This window comes from Varroa destructor, unplaced genomic scaffold (genome assembly GCF_002443255.2).
Source record: "Varroa destructor unplaced genomic scaffold, Vdes_3.0 BEIS01000003.1, whole genome shotgun sequence".
Lineage (NCBI taxonomy): Eukaryota > Metazoa > Arthropoda > Arachnida > Mesostigmata > Varroidae > Varroa > Varroa destructor.
The window spans coordinates 33715968-33736838 of record NW_019211456.1 but is presented as its reverse complement, the minus strand read 5'-3'; the positions used below and the strand labels follow the sequence as shown (position 1 = coordinate 33736838).

The 20871-nt window shown below is 47.1% G+C and overlaps 1 protein-coding gene across 1 annotated transcript in view; it reads right to left on the bottom strand.

Moving 5' to 3' along the window:
- LOC111247716 (uncharacterized) overlaps positions 1-20871 on the bottom strand; it is an 87787-nt gene that overhangs the window by 4136 nt on the left and 62780 nt on the right. Inside the window, exon 3 of the mRNA XM_022798981.2 lies at positions 232-882. Coding sequence (XP_022654716.1) covers positions 232-882 — 651 coding nt within the window. The remainder of the gene's footprint in view (positions 1-231; positions 883-20871) is intronic.

Here is a 20871-nt window from a genome sequence, read left to right as displayed (position 1 = left end):
ACCATGCAGCGTCACAAGGAATACGGTATAAAAGGGGATATTGGTTAAATAATAGAAAATAAAGAATGTTTGTCGACATCAAAAATTAGCTAATGCTTATATACCCACTTATACTCTCAAGCAAAAGGACCTCGTCACCCATGCCATTTGAAAGATTGTTCAATTTTGTATTAAATTTAAAATAATGTTGTTTTTATCATAGTCATCTTATTATGCCTTACGCTTACACACCTCTTGCTGAACCTGGTGATGGTGTCGCGGATGCTCCGGTGAGTGCGGCGTGTAGATGCGGTTTCGGATCGTCTGACGATATCGATCCGTGATCACTACCGCTTGGTGAGCATGTGTTACGTGAGAGAAGTTGAGGCCCACTTGGGCTCGGCCCAACGCCTGCGACCAGACCGTTAGGGCCGGCCGGCGGCCCACTGGGCGCATTCGAGGTCGGCGGTAACGCCTGGATTGGCGTACAACAATCCTTTACACCAACACCGGGCTGTGGGCTGCAATCGTTGCCAGGCATCCCGCACATTCCTTTTCCTTTAAGACTTCCAACCCCGACGGCTACGCCCATACTCAACCCCATGACGCCAGTGACCGTAGCACTGCTGTCGTCATCGTTTTCCGACGCGTTTGACTCTTTATCGGTGCCACCTTGACCCTCGCTCTTCGATACCATTGTTTGCCGCTTATGACGCATTCGCCGATTCTGGAACCACACTTTAACCTGCCGTTCGGTGAGGTCGAGAGCTGCGGCGATCTCAATCCGCCGCGGCCGGCACAGATACTTGTTGAAGTGGAACTCCTTCTCCAGCTCAAGCAGTTGAGTGTTGGTGTAGGCGGTGCGGAGCCGTCGCGGCATCCCGTTCTCACCAGTCAGTGGTTCTGTAAACAGGGAAACAAAAAATACATCGATCAGTTTGGGCGCCAGCGTCCGCTTCACAAATTGCGCATGTGGCAAGATAATCCAAAGTGTCACAGACAAACAATACATGAAAAACTATTTTCTAAACTGTAGTATGATGTGCAGTTTACTAAAGCTAACCTTACGCCCACGCCTATTGAAGTACACATAATTACAAGTTTAATTCGTGACGTATGGGTACTGCGTGACTTGATTAACTAGTACTTCATAATTAGAATCTTTTCCGCACTAATTATTGTGATTGTGTGATGATGTGTTATCCTCACAATTATTAAAAATTGAGATGGAGTTCTGCCGCTCCCGTAAAAATTACTCGCACCCTACAACAATACCTCTTGAGGATGAGCAAAGGATAGGATTCTGAGACTGCCATTTTGCTACAGTTCGAATTTACAAAGTAAAGATTCACTGCACCTCATCCAGTGCCCGGATTATACTCGCGGTTCTATATTATTATGTTTAGACAGATGCAGAAGTGGCCAAACGAACGATGATATATTATTAGAATAGCATCGTAGCCCTTCTGTAGTTCTGTTTTAGACGATTGCGACCTCGTGGGTTTTGCCCTCACCAAATGTTCGCATCCGGGGCAGGCTTGCGCGAACATTATATGTACGCTTGCTTTTACTTTCTCCGTTCTCGCTTCTTCTCTCTGGAGCGGATTCGAAATAATGGATCAAATCGCTTTGGTCAACATCATTAAATGCAGCAGTGGCTGGACTCCACTGCATGGACCCCCGCGCGTTCCTCAGTGTGAACATTGGCCCCCAGTTCGTGATCTGCTCCCCCGTCAGACGGCGAGAGCAAGAAAAAGAGAGGGACAAGGAGACATAGAAAGAGCATTTTAAGCGGGTCAAACAGTTACCCGTGGTCGCAGGGACGCTAGACGGCGACGCTAAGCAGCTTCGACTTTTGCATCTGAACCGCAGTGCGCGGCGAAGGCATTGGCAGTAGCCGCGGCCATCATTGACTCGCTCGAATTCCAAGCGAACTGCTTAATTCTGCAGTTGGCTCCGGAACAGGCAGCTGACAAGAAGAGCAAAATCAGAAAAAGTCTAGGGGGAAGCGAAACTGCAATGAGCGACTTTAGTCTCATCAGAAACAGAGCCAGATAAGATTTGAGCCAGCCCCCCAGACTGCTCAGCTGTGTCGACTCCCCTCTACCCGCCACGCCCCCTCCCCCCATACCGCCTTCTGTCTCTCTGTGTTTTTTTCTAGTACGAAGTCGACAATATACAGCGTGCTGTCGATCTGCAGAGGAAATCAACCGATCCGACTCAACCGAATCAAGCACACAGCCAGCAGCAGGCAAACTGGTAGCAGACAGACAAGAAGGCAGGCAAATTCATGCAAATTTACACATTTTGACTTCTTAACGAGCGGCTGGTTGAGCTAGCAACTTTTGCTCCTTAGTCTCTTTTTCGTCTCGAAGTAGGCACAAATTAAGGGATGTTCGCAGGGCACGAGCAATTGGGGAATTACGTTTTTCTTGCGGCCGCATGAGTACGAGACGGAACCTAAAGTCGGTGCTATCCGAGGGGCGAACGAAGAGACTGAACCTTCAAAAACAGAACAACGTAAATTGGTAGTAGGGTTCATCCACGGTGGTAACGTAGTGAAAAAGACGGTAAAGTGGCATTCAGAACGAGAAGAGCAGCTTCAATGGAGCCGCACTACGCGTGCTGTTGCTGGTGGATTCTGAAGGTAGTCAGGGAAATTAGGTGCGGCGCGCGCGGGCGGGAGGGAGGATAGCAGTTTGAGACAAAGTGGCAGAAAAAAGGGTTTAGTAGCCTGGAGCGTCCTACATTATCCCTGTGACAATGCGATATCTAAGGACGTTAGGCCCAGAACAAGGCAACGCATCGTACGGGGCTGCCGCTATGCGTGCAGCTTCTAGTGGCTTTAAATGAGATGTAAATATTATTCAATTAGAGAAGGATCAAATGCGCTGCTAGTTCCTCTATAAAGAGCGAGGATGAGAGAGAAGGGGATCGAGATGGAAGCAAAGATATGCAGGGTTCTTTACTGTCTACGAGTACTAGAACGAGGGATTGCGTCAACACACGTGGCTCATTGCTGCTATGAGAATCACTGGCTACATATGCATTATAATAATAGTAGCACTGCTATGGTAGCAGAGTTGAAGTTATACCAGCACGACTACGGACGACGGATAAGAAGAAATCAAATACCCTCCAGCGCCAACGCCTTCCCCTGTTCTCCAATGCCCATTACAGGGTTTAGGCCATTGTGGCTGGCTAACTGGCTGGCCTAGTTGTTTCAATTCCTACCAGGGTTTTTTTCAATAGTTCGCTTGTCCACACGCTTTTTTCTTCTCTTTCAGGATCGGTTACCAGACTCGCCGCATAGGAGGGCATATGCGTAGGCCACCATTTGCATAGCAGTCAACGTTAGTGGTTCTCTTGTCGTGTTGCCGATGCCCCTTAACTCGAAACTCTCTCAGCCGAAAGCCAAAACGCTCACGGTGACTAATTCAACAGATGTCACCCATCTATCTGCTAGACGAATACGAGCAATGCTAATCAGCGCTTAAGCTTTTCATGCCTGTATCCCATAGGAAATAAAGAAGATTTTTTTACAATATGGAGGATGATTTCTCCATGCTTCAGAGTTGGCTAAAAACAGTGACCGATAAAGATGTGAATATTGAATATTGCCTGCAAACGGTTACCAACGTATTCTTCATGCATATCATAATAGAATACTGCTCTATAGAGAACAATCTTAGTCTTCAATCTTCTTGACCAAAAGTCATTAGGTAAATAAACGCAGGTAGCTTAACTGTACGAGAAACAAAAAAATTAGCCGACGGTTTGATTGAGCTTCTGCATCCTTATTCGATTAAGAGATTGTCTAAATCAATGATCAATCTTAATTGATTTTCATCAAATTAATTGATAAAACAAGCTCAAAATACCCGTTGTTTTCTAGTTAGCGTTTAATCAGTGGCGTACCATTTGAATCCTGTTCGCCTCAATTAGCCAATATCATTGTATATCCCCATGGAGTTAACAAATGCGATTTCTATTTTAGACTCCGCTCGATCTTTTGTTGTTTATCCAAACGTTTGCTTCTAATCGAACCAGCGTCCACACGACACCACTATGGCATATTATGCCACACGGGACAATTTTCTCTCCGCGTCCTTATCTAGCCATGACGCGAGGTCACTAGTGCTCTATGCACAAGACTGACTGCCAAATCGGAATACTTCTTGGAAAGTCTCCTAAACCGACCCGGGGGGCAAACAGGCACTAGTTGTTTGTCTCTGACCAAATGTTCGCCACCACCGCCATCGCCGCAGAGATGCCCATCCCATCAGCTACCAGCCACCAGGTTTTGCGTACAGTGCATCTGACGCGGCTCTAGCGACGGCAAGCGTCCTAACTTCACGCAGATTGAACCTGACAGCAGGCACTACAGTTTGGTCTATTCGTCCTTCCTTCCCTCGCAGAGCTCCTTAGGACACATAATTTCACTTAAAGGCTTCAAGGCAGAACTGCAGGCGGAGGCGGCGATGCGTCTGTTGTGCTAGAAACTCCAAACTGTCCGGCAGCATGTACAAGTGCCTTAGCTAATCCACCCAGCATACGAGCGTACAACTGAGGGTCAGCTACGTCGCCGGAGCGTGTCTGTGTGTTTGTCTCGAGCGTTTCTTGGGTCCACTAGCGAAGTTAAGGGACACACAGACTTAGCCAGACGGAGACCAGGATAAATGTGGACGCGGTCGCTTCGAAGAAGGCTGCCTGCTACCTCCCATCTCGTTTATATAACGGGATAGATATAGGGGGAATTGAGGCGAGGATCGGGTTCGGGGCGAGCAAGGAGTAGTGTTTAAATATAGATTTGGACTCTCCAGCGAGTTGCCGCCACCAGCGTCGGTGACGGAGCAGTGGATCCCATTGTTTCGTTGAATCTTCGACCCTCCAACTGGACTGTTCTCTCTCCAAGCCGCTTCTTCTCAGACCTCGTGCGAAGCTCGCAGACGTCTACTCGATGCATCGAGTCCTTTTCGTTGCGGGTACGGTGTCGGCGGCCAGGCCGACGTCTGAGGGGAGCTCTTATATGGGCTGCGCATCAAGAAGCCCGATTTTCATCCCCTCACTATAGACTGCTACCTCTTACACCGCCGAGTCATGGCACCACGACGAGGGCCAACTGACTTCTCCCTTTCCATGCTCTTAACCAACAAGTCAGGCAGCCGACCAACATGTCCTAAAATGTCTCCTCAAGTGGGAGTCGGCCGTGTTCGATCTCCGTGTATGCATCTACGCCGCAGCAACTGCTTCCGCGTATCTCTGATACGCTACGGGAGCCCCTCCATCGAGCCCCCCATTTATAGAAGTTACCAGACCGAGAAATAGCTGGAGCAGATTTCGAAGCAGCATAGCTAGCAGCCTTTAAGGAAGTCAGAGTACAGACTTCACCGACACTAACCAAGGGGAATAACTTATGTGAAAGCTGACACATATGCCTTCATATATGTTCTAATGACTTCTTCCAAGCATTTTTCTATTTGACTTATAGGAGAACCGATAGACTATAAGGAACACCTGGATACAATATATACGCGGGTTTTGTCAAATAAAATCTCCAAGAACCTGATAGGCACCATTAACCGGCGTCTAGCTTTTCAATTAGCTGATTTTTGCCGCATTTCGATCTTTTTTTTTGCTTCATTTAGACAGAGCCCCAATCTGGGAAAAAATTAATGGAAAGAGTCGAAAAGAGATAAAAAAACATCTCTCTAAAAAGATCTTTAAATACAATGACTTTATAAGCTGAATACAGTAGCACGCTAATCTCCTATACCATACTCTAAACTTATGCAGAACGAGATCGGTTGCAGCACGACCCTGCTGAAAGTCCCCACAGTAGGGTTTGTATACATGACATCCAGACTGATCGAGCCAGACCCCAACAAGAACGTTTCTATCAAGCTTTGCTCCTTTAAAGCCATTAACATTGCTATTACATTTCCATATCACATTTACTAGCCAGCCGGCTGAGTTGCTGCTTCATTGGAAATTTTCATTACAGATGTCTAAGCTAATGGATCTGGAAATCTGAAGTCGTCTGCGGCAGTTCAGCATGATTCATATAATAATCAGTCGATTGGAAGCGATTCCCGGATGCCGTTTTCAGGTAGTTTTCTGTCTCTTCACCAAAATTTCTTCTTTGATGTTTTGATTAAGAGAATTTAATTTGAACTCACAGAGGAAAAGGAAGAAAGAGGTTCAAGCGGTGTTGAAATACCTGACGAAATGGCGCAAGTTTCAAAATCCGCGTCAAGACCGGTGCGACCAATAAACCCGTGACCACTTTAATGATGCACGCCAAGTATCGATTACAGGGTAACAACGAAGGAGATAGACAAATTGGAGCAAGAAAGAAGGCACAAAGGAACGTCGAGCAGCACGACGCAATCAGCAAAAAGTCACAATTGACTGCGAGGAGATTAGCGCAAAGTAGCAGGAATTCAGTGAACGGCAATAATCAAGAATAAAGGAACCTAAAGGAAAAGGAGATTTGTCTTTACATCACAAAAAGGCGGGCCGCGACAAAGACGGGGCAGAGCTTTCAAATGCGATACAGTCCTGCTGCTTAGGCTGAAAGACGTAAGGCAGCAGCAGAAGGCCAACTGGCAACAAGTCGACGATGGCGCAGTGGAATCTTTTCGTTAGAAAAAATGGATAATGACGGTATTGAGAAAACCAAACATAACATAGTTCAATGTATCTGTATAATAAAAATAAATCTGCCGTTTACTTTTTTTCTTATGTGAACTATCGAACGCGAATTTCGAACAGGACAAGCTGAAGACATAAAGAGAACGGATGTCAAAAAAGATGAAGCGCGTATGAAAACGTGTGATTTGTAAGGTTGTCTTCATGATTGTTGGGTTTTGATATTGTAAATAATAAAACCTGGAGTTGTTGAGGTCCTAAGCGATCAATTCACTTTGCTTCATTATGAAGCATTCTACGTGGAAAGCGTTAACCGATAGAGTATGCATATCCAACTTGTTTCGAATTAAAGGTAGCTTTACTTATTCTATGTCCAGTGTCAAAGAAACCCTAAACACGAAATGCAAATAGGCTCTTATTTGGGTCTTCAATTGTCTCTCGGGATGATTTCGACGAATGAAGGCATTTGCATGCATCTCCTCCCCGTCTTTTGAGTCACAGGTACTTACCACTCAGCAAACAACAATTGCCCAAATAACATCGTTGTCTTTGAACCCTCTTGAGGATGGTTAATTATTTTCATGTGATGGGCTCTGCCGCCTAAGTTTCTTTCGTATTCCGCTGGACTAAGAATAGTATTCGTTTTGTCCTATTTCCTTTCGAGCATAGCATTTCAGCGAAGAGACATGAAGCTATAGACACTAGCATCGATAGCGTGAAGAATAATAAATGGAAGTGAAACACGCTGTTGAAAAAAGAAAAAATATTTTTCTATTATCACTAACCCGTTACTTACCCTTGATGACCGTTTGAGAGCGCCTTTTATGCTGTAAGCGCGGTGTTCACGAGCACGAATTGCTTAAAGGCGAATGGCAAAGGGGACAAAACTATTTGACAATTGACGATCTTCTGTATTATGCGTTTCGTCGAGGCCAAAATGCCGCCGAAGTAGCCCGGTACATTTGCCTTATTTATGGCAGGAATGGTTTCCCAAGTTTGAGGATGGTTGGACACCGGACTTAGGGCGTATTGTCAGCTCTGGCCGACCCTTTGAGTTTAATGACGACATCTGAAGGCATTTTGGAAGAAAGACGATTCGGGAATCGGCCGAAAGGGTACACCATAACCAAAAGACCATCATTAACTACCCCATGTTCCTTGGCCTTCCACAAAAATTTGGAGCTAGGGTACCCAATAGACTCTCTGAATCCAATAAAGAGTAATAATTTGATGTTGTATCTCAACGCTTTGCCCCGTATCGATCGTTACGTAGCCATAATGACTGACTCTTTGCTCAGAATCGTCGCTAATGATAAGAAGTAGTAGAATTTGGCCAACAACGTGGCCCCAAGAGAAAATTCAAGGCCTAAGGCCTAGCTAGAACTCTATCTAAACAAGATTATGCTTTGCGTTCGGCAAGACTGTAAGAACTTGATTTGCTAAGAATTGCCTCTTGCGAACCAGACCAGCACGTTTATTTGGTCCAGTTGCGTCCAGGAAAAGAGTCTGTTTAAATGAAAACAACTCGACAAACTGGGTCAGATCAGCTTGCTTCCTAATCTTGTAAACAGACACACGGAAAGCATCATCAAAGCTGTTCTGCTGAACTTCAAATGGAAAAGTTTTATTGTACAGTCCATATTTTCCAGATTTTCACCTTTTTTTCTTCTTTTTCTATTTGTATATTTGTTTTCCAGACGGATTATCACCTTTTCTGTTCATTGGCCAGTTACCTCCGCGGCCTTACTCGACAGGCATCGACAACAACTCAAAACGTGATTGGAGGACCTCTTCAAGATGATATCCACTGTCTTCTACAAGGCGGCGTCCATCATTTGGTCGCAAAATTGGAGCAAACAACGACGGGGAAAACGATTATTTATTGTCACAGGAACAAAAAATCTAGCGTTTTCTATAGATTAAAAAGTAGATAGACACCAGTCCTAATTCTATCTTTCGCTTTCAGTTATCGCTCGTTGTGTTCCGATTAGCAAACCTACCCTTTTCTGAATCGGCTGAAATTTTTTTTATCCTTCCATCTGATTCGTACTTTATGCTACCGAGACAGATATTTCAGAGTCACTCTAAGTGAGAATACACTATATTGCTTCCATTTGGGCGTTGCCTAAGTTCACTACGAGGTAGGAGAACGACTAGCGCATGGTTTAGTTAGTCAAATGCAAGTCGGATGGGAGCTGCAGCTGTCGTCTGTATTAATTCAATGTCAGACAAAAACGGTCGGAGCTGGCAGTAAGAATACTTTTCTGACACAGTTTCGAACGTAGCTTGCTTATCGCACGAGGAAGCCGACTGAAGATCGAAAAGGACACACACAGTACTATTTTCACAAACGCTTTGCGCTTGAGCCTGTGCCTGCAATAGGCACTGTTCCTTCATGCGCGATATGTACTCTACCCCAAATAGGCGACCGAGTACCGTTGTCGCGTTGCTGGCGCGTCTTCACTTGTCTAGGTATCCTCGTCAACGAGAACAAGCGGCAGAACAGACAACAAAAACCAGCCAGATTTCTAAACGGGGAAGCGTGTGGCTGCAGACGCAGTATACTCTGTTCCGTTCGGTTTTATACATATGCAAGGCATCGCCACGGGCCCTATATGCGATCTGCGTAAGGGAATGGTGTATGTGTGGCCGGGCGCAGTATTCGTACGCGAACACGGCAAAGTGTCGCCGGCCGAGCGCCAGTGGGGCGGATTTTAATTTGTTTTTTTTTTCTATTAAAGAGGAACTCGAGCGTGCGAAAAGCAGGAATTAGTCGATATACCACTACTCGCAGTAACATCAGCCCCGATGCGAGCGTCGCGGCTCAGAGTGACCCGCTTAGCGTGAAAGAAAGTCGAGTAAGGCTTCGGAGTGGCAAGAAAGGAGCTACTCCATGAACCAGCATGCTACCGAATGGGCTATGGCGCAAAACGTAAAAGAGCAGTGAACGGTAACAGGCAAACGAGGTCCAAAAGGCGGTTCGAATTCTACAGAGATCAAACACTAAATGAAAACATATTCTACGAAAGTATTTTTCTACTAGCATATAGTAATAAGGTGTGCTAAGGACGTTTCGTAGAGAGAGAGAGAGAGAGAGAGAGAGATAAGCTAGCACTGCCGAAGTAGTGGATACCGGTACACGCTACTGAGTTAACACAGGTATCTAAAATTTAACGCTATATGCTAGCTATATAGTCCTTGAACGTCCAGTCAGAATGATCCCCGCCAGATTTGGCGCAGATGAATCATTATTTGTTTCCAATCAGCAAAATGGAGCTTCTTTCTTTTGAGAGTTGCGTGAGCTTTGGAAAGTCACAAGGGAACTAGGCCTAATGAATATGGAAATTGTACCAATACAGACATCAAAACGTTTTTTCGGCAAAAAAAAACACGATGAGAGTGGCGATGTGTAAGCTGGTGCATAGATACACAGTGCATGCTTCCCGGTACTCGAAAGGGGCGGTTAAGAAGAAGCTTAGGTCCCGTAGCTTAGGGGGTCCTCCTTAGACATTTGTTGACGGTGTGCATTTTCTCGAAATTAAGCTCCTCAGATAGAATCCTTGCTGTACTTTTCGCCCGCAGCCGGCCTCTTAAGCCGGCCCTACGTAGCCCTTGTGAAATACGTCATTCTACTGCGAATTTTTGAAAATAATTAGCGATCCGCACTCGCTACGGCAGATTGCCCGGAACTGTGTCTTCAACACACCCTAGCCTACCGCGAAACCGTTGGTACCATTGGACTCACAGCCTGCCACACAAAAAACCGTTTGCACTAAACTACGAAGTAAAGCAAAACGTAAATTGCTGGATCTAGAGATCGCATAAAAGACAAACTTTTCCCCGAATAGATTCATTCTTGTGCCACTACGAATCGTGCGCCTTCAATTAAAAAAAAAAAAATATTATTCTAGAACACTGTTGTGTAACGTTACCAGAGCGTGAATAAAAACATTGCACTCAACCATGGGCAACCTCATTTTTCATAAAAGAAAACACAAAAAAAAAACAAAATAATACATGTGAATATGTATTTTTTTTTATAGATAATACTTAAATAACCGACTAACCGTACTGACAGTATATTTTGGATAATGAATAAATTGTTTGTGGTAACCCGGGGCTGTCAGGATCCAGGATGGACATTTCGCCTTGGCGAGTAGGTTCGATCGCGTTGATTGAGTAGGCCGTGAGAACGGATGACGTGGTCCGCGGCAATCGCATACGACATTATCAACAGCATCATCAACGATGTACCAATATTATCCAAGTTCCTTGTCGGTGGTATACGGGCCATCTCGCTCTCCCTTTGCGTCCATTGAGAAAACCGATAATTATATCTACGGGAAATTGGCTCAAATTGCCAAGAAGCGGTAACGAGTGTCATCTCAATATACTACAAAGGATCGTCCTCCGTAGAAAGGACATCACTTCGTTATATCATACGAGAGCTTACATGCAGCTATTTCGTTCACACCAAGACATTTCAGGATGGTAAGTCAGTGAACCTCGTTCGTTTCGACTTTACGATAGTGACAATGAAAGCGTAAGAAACACCGACAACCCATAACGAATTAAAGCTTAAGTTTAGTTAAAGTCATTACCAATTCACTAGACGCAACTAAGATAATCATCAGCTATAATAATATAATAGTACGCAGTTAGCTTGTCCAACGCGGACTTTACAGCGGCAGGAGCAAACAGCGTTACATTTCTGTGTAAACCCAACTCCGACTTGGGCGCCTATCAGAGACTTTCGGGATTTGACCGGCTGATTTTTCTCCACGTACCCGCTGGGCTAGTTGGGGCCTGGTCTTTTTTAGGGATATTTTCACCTCCTACTTCTTTCGTTCTCCTGTCTGTTCATATCTTGCAGAATCCGTTCTTAGTCGTTTGAGCGTCCAGACACACGTAAGATTCGAAACTATTCCTGCCCTCTCTTCATTTATCTCCTTTTTCCTATTTAAAAAAGTTTTCTCCTGGTTGCTGCGCCTTTGGCGTGGTCGTCGTCCTGCTTTTTCTCTTGTGTTCACTTCGCTGACGCTTCTATCACCGCGCCGGCCGGCGCCCCGGCCTTTCCGCTAACGGTGTCGTTGAACTGAAGGTTCACGGACACCACAGAAGAGTGGTGCATCAAGCTCAGCGTACGCTGTCTGTAGAGAAACTCCCTAGCTGAGCCGTTTGGGTGCGACGTCGACAGCGCTCCAGAGGCTGCGTTAGGGGTATCCTGACACCCCTGCCTCTATACTCTCGGGGCTACAGCAGACTCTTAGATGGTGGCCATGGAGTTAGTCTGGCCTCGCTTCGCGCGCTGCCCGCTCGTCTCCCTGGTTTTGCCTCTGTCTGGCTCAGATCTTCAGTTGTTGAGGAACGAGGAACTCCATCCCCTCATCCACCGGCTGCTTTGAGGAGACAACAGCCGCAGCGCCTTTTGTGCGACGACAAGGGATGCTGGAGTGTCTGGAGAGCCGTCAAACAGCTAAACAGTGAGTGGCGCTCTTGCTACAATGGCTGACTGGACGGACTCCTGCATCGCTATAGTGCCTGCACCCCTCGGCCTGGATTTCCTATCTGGCTCCCCGGCATAAGTTCACTTATCCCGTTTCTCTTACCGTCATTTTCAAAGTGGAAAACGAAGACGACGACAACGAGCAGCCGCTGGCTTCCAATATACCGTAGACGGGTCCTTTTTTTTTCGTCAAAGAGTCCACCGGCCTAACAAACTCCGCACACTTTAGCCTGCAGGCACGGTTAAGACCACATGGACACTCCATCGCACATGTACTTTCCAAGACAAACCAAGTAGGTGAAGCCAGCTGAGAAATCTGCTGCCAGGAGGGACGTTTTAGCGAGAGTATCAAAACGTAACTGCATATCTGTACCGAAGATCTGTAGTGTCTTGCTAGTTTCGAGGACATGCTTTGTGCTGAGTTGAATGGCCTATGTCACAGATTCGGCCTGTAGATGGTGTCAAACAAAAAGTTACGGTACTGCACTGTCGTGTTTCATTTGCTTTCCTTTGACCTGTTTGCTAAAATTATGTGCGACGAAGAACTTGTTTCAGTCCGGCGAAACATACCGTGATGAAAAATCATATCGGTTTCATTACCTCTTATGTATTCCTCTTGCTAGTTCTGTGCTTTAGTCGTCCAGATCGGTTAGGAATCCTCTGCTTGAAACCCATGTCACATATTACAAAAACATACTACTTGTGTTACCCGTTCACCTTTCCATGATTCTCCTTTCGTTTCTACAATACATCTACATAACCTGTAGAACAATCTGGAATTTATTTTTTATACGCCTATATAATTACTGAACGCCACAAGTTTCCACTTAAAATAAAAAAAGTGGTCAACCCAGTTCAGACTGGTGATACCAACCAGTAACACAAGCCAATCAATCATCCAAAAATATATATCACGTTGACTTTCAACTAATTTTATGCACTTTGGACAAGCGGTTCATTTCGACTTGGCGCCAAAATGATGTCTCCAGCTTCGCTCAAGAGAGAGATCGCCAGCGCTGCTGTCTCTGTCACGCAAACAATACCTCGTTGCTGGTAAAAACAATACTTTCATTGCAAAACTATGCTACACAGCTGCTCGGCGTCGATATTCGACTCGGTGCCATCCAAAGGCTCTGGCCGAGCTTGAGGTGGTCCTTGACGTCAGGCCCGGCTTTGGATCGTCCAAGCCAGCTTCGATGCGAAAGGTTTTCTGAAGGCTTCAACGAAAGAAAAAGAAAGGAACGCCTATCGCCTGATGGAACCGGTACAGTTCTTCCCCTTCTAAAGGGATCTTTCTCTCTGGTAGTGGGGAAAAAGTGGCAAATGGGGAAACGGGTTCCGTTCGGTGAACTCGCCGTTGTTCACAGAAAGGCGAACCGAGAAGAGCCATGAAATAGAAGGCGACGAAAAGACGAGAAGGAACGGTTTTCTTTCTCAAAAATGAACACGAGACTTCTTCTTCGTCTTTTCCTCGTGCAGTTTCGTCGCTGCTTCTTGCCGGCGGCGGCGGCACCGGCAACGACGGCAGCTTCAGCTCCTTTTTTCCTCGTTTTCGTTCTCATCTCGCTGATAGACAGGAACGACTTGTGCAGCCTCCCTCGAGCTACGAGCTTTGCTGCTGCTAGTTGGGTCCTTCGTTCAGTTCAGGGGCGTACACTGCAACGGGTGCTTACCGAGACGCGTTATGCTCAGCTTTAGTAACACTGGCTGGTTCTTGGTTTTTCACACATGCTATTTACCTCTGTTCACTCAGTGTTCGGCGTGTGTGCAGAATTCGTCCGTTTCACAATGTCATCCAGCAGCTGAGTAACATGTCGTGCTATAGTTCCGCGGGAGATTTTGTTACTAAGGCTGCTTTCGCTGGCCTAGTAGCTGCACAGCGAGCTACTCCCTGGAGGCCTGAGCGACGTCGCTGGCTGCCTGCCTGCCTGCTACGGAGGCTGCTGACATGACATCTCCTCGCTTCAGCTATCCGACCACGTCGTGTTATCCTTCCATTCTGACTCGGGGAGCGAGCGGAATATGGGGATTGTGTCGAGACCCCTGAGCGACGGCAGTAGCGAGGAGCATAACGTTTGCATAAGCGGAAGAATCGCGAGTATACTGCTGCTACTCTACGAGAAGTGAGCACCCTGCAGCACCGGGCTATGACTGTGGATAGCGGCGGATGGCCGTGGCGGTGGCAATGGTGCCCGAGAGTTTCGGGGCACTCGCGCCGTCGCCGGAAGGAAGCTGCTCGCTATCGGATGCATCTCGGAGCCTACACCCTGCTCTGGGCTAGACAAGCTGCGTGGTTCCACTGTCGCGGACGACACAGTGAGTGTCGCCCATAGCGGTAGTCGCATTGGCCCCGGACAGCAACGACGATGAGAATGGCGACGACGGCAACGGTGGCGATCGCGGCGACGACGCGACCAATGCTCAGGGCTTCTGCTCCACCAAGCTGCTAGGACATCCTTCGAAGTAACTTACTCGTTCTCTTCCTGGTCCTTCTCTCTTTCGCGGTGAATGTTGTTCTAGAACTGTTCTTACGCTTATCGGTTTCGCTCAGAAGCGAAGCTAGGCTACAATGAAGACGAGCTCTTAGACCAATCGGGAGTTGCCATTGGGCAAACTACTTGCACGCTGCCATATTCAGTGTTCGTTGGCTGGCAGGCACTGTTCTCTTAATCATTTTTGTTCCGAATATTACATAGCATGAAGAGGCGTTTCACCCGACTTCCACCACAGGCGGTGAGGAGCGTGTGTACTGCTAAAATGTTTTTTCTGTTGTCGCCCGGCCCGTGGCCTCATCCCGACATGCTTTGTCGTTATCAGGCACTAGTCATCTTTGAGGCCTCATCACATGATCAAGATTCGCATATACCACAACGAATTGTTGTATCTGCCAGGCTGCTGGTCCGATTCCTCTGCTTGCCTTTCCTAAATAATGAATATCTGCTGATTTTCTCCATCTTAATCTTTTACTGCTAGTGCATCCGCTGCTGCTAAATCGCGGAAACAATCAGTCCACAAACTCAACGTCAGCATCCCCCATTTCGTCTGCTTGAGAAAAAAGGGAACGGGATAGCCAGAATCAAGACCACAAGTATATAGTGCAAGGCACAGAGCCCAAGAGATATTTGCGGGATTCAGGCCATGGCCCAATTCGTTCGCCACCTTCTTTGTACCAGCTCAACATACCACCAATTAATGAGGGCCGATCAAATGCGAATAAAACTCCCAGAAACCTTTTTTCTTTTTCAAAGAATGTACGACCAGAGTGTAGGTTAAAGACATCGTAAGGTCACTTCTTCCACGCGGACGGGAAGTGGTGGATTCTGACACACAGAGGCTGTGACTGGGACACAAAGCGGAAATGTGGCTGATGCTTTCTATTGGAAAAGGCAAGGGTTTAGAGCGGCTGAGCTGGTTTCCTTAGCTTCTCTGTGAATAAGAAAAGACCAAGGATCAAGTCGAAATTAGATATCGATTATTCCCTGCCTTGTTTTTAGCCTTTCTTCACCGTTCTACAGACACTCGCGTACTCAGCCAGCTACTGGAACTAGTCGACGGTATTAGCACTCTTAAATCAAGAGAAGCGAACACTGTTTCGGCGATGTTGGAAGCCCCTGCTACTACTGCCGCTATAGGACCAGGCGGAGATTTTTGGCAGGGACCATTCCCTCAAAGTGAACTTTCGTATTTCTCGTTTTGTACTGCCCCTCTGTAGCCTAAATGAAAAGCCAAAGATAGGGGTATACGAAACCAGCGTTAGCATCATGGCCGCTAAAGTCACTTGCCGCCATTCCTTATCGAAGTCAAAGACCTCAGGTATTGGTCCGTTGGTTGGAAGCTTAGCGGACTAGCTGCCTATGGCCATTAGCTCAATCAGCGATGCTTCGGGATAGTAGCAGGAGCACTACAATACGTAGCCGCAACGACTGAGACCAGTTGGCGGCAGCAACGGTGGCAAAGGAGCAAAAAAATAGCTTAAAGCACTCCTTCTAGCAGTGATGTATGGTGGAAGGAAGACAGCCGCTTGCTACTGCTGCTTCTACTGTGGCCAGCATTACTCTAATTCCACTGAAGTGTAGAGTAGATGAAAAAAGTGATGGTGTTATAACAGGAAGTGCTGACTGGGTAAGGGTATGTGTGTATATGGGACTAGTTACATGAGATGTGAGCTTGGCGCGCTTTTGCTGCTGCTGCTGTTGTTCGAGCAGAATAGAGTGAAAATATCTTGTTCTTCTATACTATGGTTCCGCTTTTTCCCGTGCACCCCACCTTATCCCCCTGGCACCGCTCATTTTCCAGTGGCTGGAGGTTTCGTGCTCTCCCAGTCATGGAAGCCGCTACGAACCGGTCCGTCCCAACTAAGTGGATGAATAGACCGTAGGTTTGTCGCTGCTGCTACTGCCGGTGGGTTTTAGTGGGAAGGCGGCATGAACTTCACTCACCCCCTGTCTAAGTGTGGCGCCGTCTTCCTCTGGCTGCCCCTCTCCAAAATGCCCCCTTTTCGCGCGGCTAGCCCGCTGCCCACTACAACAGAACGACAGCGGCCGGCACATAGAAAAGAAGAGTGAAAAGGGAAGCGCGGGTTTGCCTCCTTCGTACTGCTGACTTTGGCGGTCCAACGTGCAGCAAGGGCAGCCGTGGTGGCGACCGAGAGAAAGTTTGCAAAAAGAGACGACCAGCCCTAGTCTCACTAGCACTACTACTTCTGCTGCAGTAGAACAGCCACACATACGGCCATTACAGGATAAGAACGACAACAGCCTCTGGAGTGGGCAGCCCTCTGCACTGGGCAGTCACTTCATGTTGAACCGTCAGCTAACAGCAGCCCTAGCAAACGCGCTAGATGTTGCCAACGGTCGACAGAAAGCGCATAGCCAACTATAGCGGGCGATTGGCTTTCTAGCCGTTTGTCTGCTCGGCTCATAGGCGACTTATAGATAACACCTGGACAGAGAAGCAGCTTCTAAAGAGGAAGGCCACAGGGAATCAGCATAGGACGCATCAATTTACGCACGTACACACAGATTGATGCAGGAATCCATTGAATATGGGGTTATAGGACAGCGATATGCTGTTAGCTAACACTTCTTATGTCGTCCTACCAATAATAGCACCTCCAGTTGCAAGAAGATAACTAGGCCGAGGAACGGGCGGCGGCAGTGGGGGGTCAAGCAGGGTCAGACAAAAACGAAAACACCGCAATGTACCATCGTAATTAAGCACAACCAGTCTAAGACTGCTAAATCCATCTTGCATGCTTTTGCTGGCCTTAGAAATCCAAATCAGGCTCTGATCAACCCTGGATTTTTGTCCCACACCAGCATGAAATCTTTGCCGGCAAATGTATCTAAGCGAAGTTGAGACTCACACAGGGACAGAACACGTAAGGGAGAAAGCGGTCAAAGAGGTAGCGAACTTGTAGAAATATCGAATATGCCGCTAGAATGTATGCAAGGACAAGCTGCTACCCCAAAACGAGTTCTCCTATTTCGTCGGTTCTCACTTGGCTGCTTGAAGTGGTAGTAGTATTGGCTTGGCATAACAGCTCAGCGGCTCGTTTGGGATAAGACGAAAAAAGTGCAGGACACATTGACATAAGTAGACACCACGTATGTGAGCGGGAGGCGGTAGATGTAAGACAGGCCTGTTTTTCTAGGTCGAAGCTTAGAACCAGGCCCACTGCACTGCGGCTGCGTTCATCAAAATCCGCAACCTCCATACACAGTATGAGAAGACGTAGCGGGTGTTCAACACGAACGCAGAAAATCCCGTAGGACAAGTAGAGAATAGGAAGAGTAGAGAAGGCAGAGCCTTGAGGACAAGTATCCAAGAAAAATGGGGGCAAAAAGCAAAGCCTTACCAGCAGTGAATGCACGACAAGGAGAGACAAGGACTCATGAAGAGCTGAATTAATTTTACCGTCGGCAAATGTGAGCAATGGTTCCCGAAATGAAATTTGAGTTTGCCTCGGAAGGGCCGCTCTCTGGTTAGATGTCTGTGTAGCGCGACGCATTGCCTCGCCACAGGGCCTGGAACTGCTTTCACTTGTGCTATCGCTATCTGCTAGATTCGAGCCGGTGTGTGCTCCGAGACTTTTCATTCGGGATCTTTCGCTTTTGTTGCTGTATGCGCTGCTGCTGCCGCTTCCTGCGTTGTAGTGGGAGATGTTTGCCTGTCTGTCGCCATTCCCGACGCGTTTCTTTGCGCGTTTCCCGATCTGTATCTCTTTCTCTCCCTCTCCCTGATTCTCATCGCTTCTCCGACGATCCCACTTGCGCGCGATCTATTGGAGCTTTCCCGCTTGCGCCGGCGTTGCGGGGGCGGCGCCATCAGTCAAGCGCACGTGTTCGATCCTGCTCTTCCTCCTCCTTTCCCTCTACTCTCTCTCTCACTCTCGCTCGCTCATTTCTGTCGTCCATGGTAGCAACGAAGTAAAAGATCAGAAGCAGAGAACAACCCGCCTCTCTCTCAAAAGCTCCCCAGAGCTCCAATGCGCTTCGGATATAAACCAGCAGCAGACTAGAATGTGACGAGAGGAGAAAACCCCAAGGATCGGAGAAGTAGTCTCCCTCACGATGACAGCGGCGGCGGTGGCGGCCGCAGTAAAGTCTGCGATGGGGCGATGGTGCGAGGAAAAGCATGCTTCTAACCCTCTTCTCTCTTAGGTCCCCCCCCCCCCCGCTTTTTTCGCACACCCCGTACGACCAAACCCCTAAAGAGGCCACCCGCCGAAGAGCGATTCCGGTCCACCAAGCCAATGGAAAGACAACCTGGAGCTGCGAGAGTTTAGGGAGGAGTCGGTGACGACCCCGCAAGGAACCCAGAAGGGATGACAAGCAAGAAGTTAGAGCTGAAAAGGCCAGCCGAATACGAAGGCAGATCCTGCAGGCTAAGGCTACTATCAGAGGCCTGGAGGAACTGGAGGAAGAAGCAAGGATGCGTGTCGAGCGGAGGAGACCGCGGGCGAGCCGAGTCGGCTATGGCCACAGACGGGCGAACTACGACTCGAGAAGCTCACCAGCGGCAACACGGACGAGCACGATGTGACTGCATAGCCACATGGAAAGGAGCAAACAGCGCTGAGCCACTGCGATGCTACAACGAAAGAGAATGGAATATCAGGACTCGGTTGGTGGGTGCGCAATTATGGGCCGAAAGCTTTCATGGATACTCCCTTCTGTCTGGTTGCTGTAATCAGACGAAACACGTAAAGATCTCCGGAGAAAGGAGACAAAAGAACGAGTATGGAATTAAAACGGCCTTAGTGATAGGTCTATGGTGAATTTTGCTTTAATAACATTCTACTTTGTTAATTTAATGTGTCTACTAAAACCGTGTGTCTGTTATACAGTGGACTTATGATAATAAGAACAGTAGCGAGGAAGGTGCATTGAGGATGTACCTTCCTCCATAAGATATTAACGATAACGTTATTTCCTACAAAAACACGATGATCGAATTATACGAGTACTGATAATTAGTAATAACTGCGCCTGGAAACATACAGAAAAGAAACGTTTTAAAATATTAGAATAGGTTTCCAAATCAATTTAAGTATGCTAGGTATTCTTTCATAGCGAAACGCACCGATACTGTTTCGATAGGCCTCTATTCATAATGCATTGTCTTCATGATGACCGCTAACATAATGATACTAACATTATTTGGAACACACATCTCCAAATTTTATCTATACATATTGGCATACTTATATCTTAATCTATTTTAAAACAATATTGTTTGCCCTTTGGGAGCGATCCTACAGTGAAGCACTGCCATCAACAACAGTTGAACTGGCGTTAGCATCATAGTAGCTGACAAGGACACGGCAAGTTGTATAACGAGATACGCAGCTGACATTTACTATTCCTGCCGGTGATGCTGCGATGATACACACCGTAGACAACAGCAAAATCGCTAGCGAAGTGCTAACGCCGGGTGAAGTACGCTTCCAGTTACTTCGTTGTCTCGTTCGCTTCGAATGTAAAAACAGAGCTCATCGTCACTGAGTAGTCGTTCCATCCTCGCATCGAACAGGTGATGCCCCATGAAGTCTCGAACCTCAACTAAATGAAGTACAGAGGTAAGTTATTCTCCATATGTGCCGGATATCCAGTGACGCGAACTGACTTGATGATGTTCTAAGGAGTAGAGTCAGCGGGACCTAGTAAAATATTAAGTTGGCTACTGCCATTACCGGTGCAGACAGACAACCGAAGATGGCGACGTAGGCGCCAACCTGGCACGACTTTTTTTATTTGACTCGTATCTGCTGTCGCGTTTGGCTGACGCTTCACAAGGCTATTTCGGTGTTATTCGAAAGTTTTTGCCATATAACTTTGTCCGGTTGATTTTTTTAGCATATATAAATAAGTACAGATGTAAGTAAAAACGATGCTCTATGGCCAGCGTTTGTTGAAATCCTACCAAGATATTGCGTCTACCAGTCTTATCATTACTGGGGCTATAGCTATTGTTTTTGTTACTGGGTGCTTTGCTGGCCGCCGCCCGTTCTATGTGTCGAGCACGTTTTTGTCGCCGTATTAGGGGGCGTACAGTTGAGTCCGTTGTTATCGCTTCTTCAGCCATCGTAGAATTCTTGAGCCGTTGTAAAGAGCGGGAAGCGTCATCGTTGATACCTCACGAAGGCAGGCAAAAATGCCGTGTTTGCTTACGCATATCCGGACGACTCTGATGTTGTGGGGTATTCTGCTAAGCCATTGTATGCCGTACTATAT